Source organism: Sinocyclocheilus anshuiensis, unplaced genomic scaffold (assembly GCF_001515605.1).
Source record: "Sinocyclocheilus anshuiensis isolate Anshui unplaced genomic scaffold, SAMN03320099.WGS_v1.1 scaffold986, whole genome shotgun sequence".
Taxonomy (NCBI): domain Eukaryota; kingdom Metazoa; phylum Chordata; class Actinopteri; order Cypriniformes; family Cyprinidae; genus Sinocyclocheilus; species Sinocyclocheilus anshuiensis.
Genome location: NW_015537975.1, coordinates 244708 through 249858, shown reverse-complemented (window position 1 = coordinate 249858; position 5151 = coordinate 244708). Strand labels below are relative to the sequence as shown.

The 5151-nt window shown below is 37.4% G+C and overlaps 1 protein-coding gene across 1 annotated transcript in view; it reads right to left on the bottom strand.

Moving 5' to 3' along the window:
* The window catches only part of LOC107672211 (integrin alpha-V-like), a 25919-nt gene extending 24925 nt beyond the window's left edge, over positions 1–994 (bottom strand). The window contains exon 1 of the mRNA XM_016465306.1: positions 532–994. Coding sequence (XP_016320792.1) covers positions 532–698 — 167 coding nt within the window. The 5' untranslated portion in view covers positions 699–994. The remainder of the gene's footprint in view (positions 1–531) is intronic.
* Positions 995–5151: the final 4157 nt, after the last annotated feature.

The following is a 5151-nucleotide window of genomic DNA, read 5'->3' as shown; positions in this document are numbered from 1 at the left end:
AAAAATTATAATTTACTGTAATAACTATATATATATATATATACATATATATATATTCTTTTCTTTTTTGTGTTATCAACAACATGAAACGCATTAAACATTATATTATGTCAGGGCCAAACTAGGTTAATGAAAGAAATGCAGTGGGTTAGTGAGTTGGTGAAAAGCTAATGATTAATTAAATCATAAAAATGTAAAATTAAAATGAATATTTCATTTAAAAACAACTCAAAATAAAACGACTGAAAACTACAAATATAAATATTTGATTTGCTTTACATAACAGTCCTACAAAAATGCTTACTCTTGCTACAACTTCCCAACGTGTAAAACTATTTCACAATAGACTGTTCAACATTGTTACATTTGTTAATAAACGTATCTTTCAGAATAGTCATGCATATAAGAATCATGTAAGTTATCTTTCGCCAAAAAAATAAAATAAAAAATGCAGCAGGCGCCTGATATCCAAACAAGTTTAACGTACCGACAGCTCACTAGGTGTACAAATACAACTTTATCTATACTCACCGTTTGTTGTCAGGATTGAAGAAAGCCACAGAAAATCCAAAGTAACTTCCTGGAGGTCCAGCGAATACTGTGGGTTTGCTACTGTCCAGATTAAAAGAAAGTGCTTGTTGGAAGTAGAAAAGAGCCACTAGAGCCCAAATCCAACAGCAGATGAGATGTTTGCCCATGGTTTGTATCTCTGTAAGCTATGAGAGTAGATGGAGATCGCGCTGTTTGTGGGTGGACGTCTGGATCAGCAGCACATATGATCGCCACTGATTCCGCACTCCATAACAACACAATCCCCGCAACACTCACACTAACAATCCAGCGGAGATGTCCGTTACATTACTGCAGGCGGCCCGCTGCAATAAAACGCATCCGTTTCCAGCCTGACCTGTAAAATGGAAGCAAAAATCTAAAAGTAGGACAGAGGACTGATGTAGCCCTGCTCGGATGGAGCCGCGGGATGTCCCACTGAACAGGAAGTGAAAATAACCCAGCCTACTTCCGCAGCTTTCACCCGCGGGCATCGCCTGACTGACATCAGTGGGCATGAGTGAACTTGTAAACATTTTAAATGCCATTAAATCTTTGTGATTCCAGGCAAGAGGAATTCGTTGTTTAATTAAAGTATTTTGATTTATGTAGAACTATTTGAACTGCGACCCTTGTGTTATGAAAGGCACGAATTCATAACATTTCATCTGCATTCAGTTCAGTCAATAATAAACAAACGTGGATTTATTTATTTAGACTGAAATTTCACGTAATTAATATAATTAAAATCTAATAATTAAAATCTACCTGTCATTGCATTACACAACAAAAATAACAGATGCAAACAAAAGCCCCCCCGAGCCACACGTTATCTACAAGGTCCAGATAGCAGTGACCATTACAAATGACGGTTCAGAGCTTGAGGAAATGTTATTCATATATGGGCTTGTCTCTGATTCATGACGTTAAACACACTGGTGAAGTATGTCTCCAAGAATGCAGTCTGTAAATCCCCCTGGGATCCCTCATAGATTCTGCATAAAGACATTGGGTGATTTTTATGTCTGGCTGGCTTGTCTTACAAGTAAAGAGGCTTACTTTCAACCCTTAACATGCTGTCAATTCAACTGTATATGGAACAACTGGTGTTATTTGCAGTGTTATAGAGTAAAGGGCCTGAGGAAATAAAAGGCACCAGTTGCAAATTGGAACATAAACGACATTCTCACTCTCTAGGCAACAAAGCCACTTTTGTTTTAGAGCTGACCAGTCATGCGTGTGGTCAAAGGGGCTTTTGAGACCATGTGATACATGGCAGAGTGGCAGAATAATGTTTGCCTGGTGCGCATAAAAAGATAAAAAATACAGTAAACAGTACATTGTATAAATGACGTTCTTCAATTTGAATAATTGTGTCTTTTTCCAATTAGATATTCTGACTTTTTAGGGCTTACTAGAACTAGCAAATGTTTAAAAGTTTAACAAAATGCCATATAGAACAAATTATTTCCAACAGATAACAGTCATGATCTAATTTAACAGAAGGCTTTGTCTACATCTCGTCTGTATTTTCAGAAACACACTTCCATACAGAATGTTTTTAAGAAATCTACCAAGTCAGCATTTATTTACTCAACAATACAGTAAAAACAGTAATTTAGTGAAATACTATTATAGTCTAAAATAATTGTATTAATTTAATACATATATTTTACAATTTATAATTTATTTCAGTGACTGAAAGCTGAATTTTAGCAGTCATTACTCCAGTCTTCAGTGTCACACGATCCTGGAAAAAATCATTCTAATATGCTGATTTGGTGTTTGATAACAATGTTGAATATTTTTGAGGATTTTTTTTTTCCAGATGAGTAGAAAGTTCAAAATAACAGCATTTATTTGAAAATTAAATGTTTTGTAAATAGAACTTTTGAAAATCAGAAAGCCACCTGAGTGTTATTTGTTTTTAATGCAATAGCAGTTTGTATGGCCCCCTCCCTGCTTACCGTGGTGACGGGATACATAGCAGACTGTCGTCACTCAATGGCTGGATGTCTAAGTGGTGCCCGCAGAATAACATAGGTTTTATAGACAATTGGATGAGTTTTTGGGGCAGAGCTGACCTGTCGAAAAGAGATGGTCTTCATCCCTCCAGGGGTGATGCCGCTCTTCTCTCTAGAAATATGGCACATAGTCTTAGAGTTTGTACTTGACAAACTGGGGCCCAGGTCAGGAAGCAGACAGACTGGCTAAACCAACCGTCTGTTAGCCACCTCATGTCACAGAAGTCAGTTAATTCTCAGCACACAGAGACTCTTTCACCTAGATATCATACTATAGAGACTGTGTCTGTTCCCCGAACTAGAAAATACAAAAAACATCCAAAACAATTTAAGTGTAACAATTTAATTGATGTTCAACAAATAAAAAACAGATATAATAAAGATAAACAAATTATAAAGCTTGGCTTAATGAATATTAGATTCCTTTCTACAAAAGCTTTCTACATTTTTGTAAATGATATGATCACAGATCATAACTTAGATGTGCTCTGTTTGACAGAAACCTGGCTAAAACCAGAAGATTACATTATTTTAAATGAGTCTACCCCCCAAGATTACTGTTATAAACATGAGCTGCGTCCAAAAGGTAAAGGGGGAGGTGTTGCTACAATTTATAGTAATATTTTTTCAGTATTTCTCAGAGCTCTGGTTTCAAGTATAATTCGTTTGAAGTAATGGTGATTCAAATAACATCACCCAGAGAAACAAGTGTTAATGATAAATCCCCTGTGATGTTTACTGGCTACTGTATACAGGCCACCAGGGCACCATACAGACTTTATCAAAGAATTTGCTGATTTTCTATCTGAGTTAGTGCTGGCTGCAGATAAAGTCTTACTTGTTGGTGATTTCAATATCCATGTTGATAATGAAAAAGATGCATTGGGATCAGCATTTATAGACATTCTGAACTCCATTGGGGTTAGACAGCATGTGTCAGGGCCTACTCATTGTCGGAATCATATTTTAGATTTAATACTGTCACGTGGAATTGATGTTAATGGCGTTGAAATTCTGCAGCAGAGTGATGACATCTCGGATCATTATCTAGTCTCGTGTATACCCCATATAACTAAAGCTGCACATTCAATTCCTTGTTACAAATATGTTAGAACCATCACTTCTACCACAGAAGACTGCTTTGTAAGTAATCTTCCTGACTTGTCTCAATTCCTCAGCATATCCAATAGCTCAGAAATACTTGATGATGTAACAGAAACGATTAAATCTCTCTTTTCTAGCACTTTAGATATGGTTGCTCCTTTACGCTTAAAGAAGATTAAGGAAAACAGTTCGACACCGCGGTATAACGAGCACACTCGTGCCTTAAAGAGAGCAGCCCGGGAAATGGAGCGCAGCTGGAAGAAAACAAAACTAGAGGGATTTCATATTGCATATTACTTATAGAAAAGCTCTAAAAACTGCTAGATCTACTTACTTTTCGTCTCTCTTAGAAGAAAACAAACACAACCCCAGGCATTTATTCAATACAGTGGCTAAATTAACGAAAAATAAAGCATAAACAGATGCAGAGATCTCCCAACAGCACAGCAGTAATGACTTTATGAACTTTACTTCCAAGATCGATACTATTAGAGATAAAATGCAGCCGTCAGCCACAGTATCGCATCAGATAACGCAATATAGATCCCCTGAGGAACAATACCACTCATTCTCTGCTATAGGACAGGAAGAATTGTATAAACGTGTCAAATCATCAAAACCTACAACATGTATGTTAGACCCTATTCCATCTAAGCTACTAAAAGAGGTGTTTCTAGAAGTCATACATCCTCTTCTGAATATTATGAATTCATCAATGTCTTTAGGATATGTCCCTAAAACCTTCAAATTGGCTGTTATTAAGCCTCTCATTAGTTAATTACAGACCGATCTCAAATCTCCCTCTTCTGTCAAAAATACTAGAAAAGGCAGTATCCTCTCAACTATGTTCCTTTTTGGAGAGAAATCTCTGGTATCTCTGAGGATTTCCAGTCGGGATTTAGACTGTATCGTAGTACTGAGACTGCTCTCATCAGATTTACAAATGACCTGCTCTTATCGTGATCTGATCGTGGTTGTATTTGTCTATTAGTGCTACTGGATCTTAGCGCTGTGTTTGACACTATCGACCACAACATCCTTTTGAGTAGACTACAAAATTATGTTGGTGTAACTGAGGCCAGCGAGTAAGTGCTGTGCAGGTAAACCTCACTCCCCTGATCTCAAGAGACGCACTAGTGACTGACGCTAGGGGCTACAGTCTTTAGCCTCCTTGTTAGTGCGTCCGCCTCCCACGCCGGAGGGCGGGGTTCGAGACCCACTCAGAACAAGAACGAGGTGTGGCAGTGAGGACCCGGGAGAGATTGATATTAGTGGAATTGGATTGTAAGGGTTCAAATCTTACTTATATCATCAAGAAACATGGTGTTAGCTTTCACTGTTATGCTGATGATACTCAGCTCTATATTTCTTCGTGGCCCAATGAAACATACAAATTTGCAAAACTAGCAGAATGCATTTGATATAAAAAACTGGATGACTAGTAATTTCCTACTGCCAAATTCTGAAAAAACAG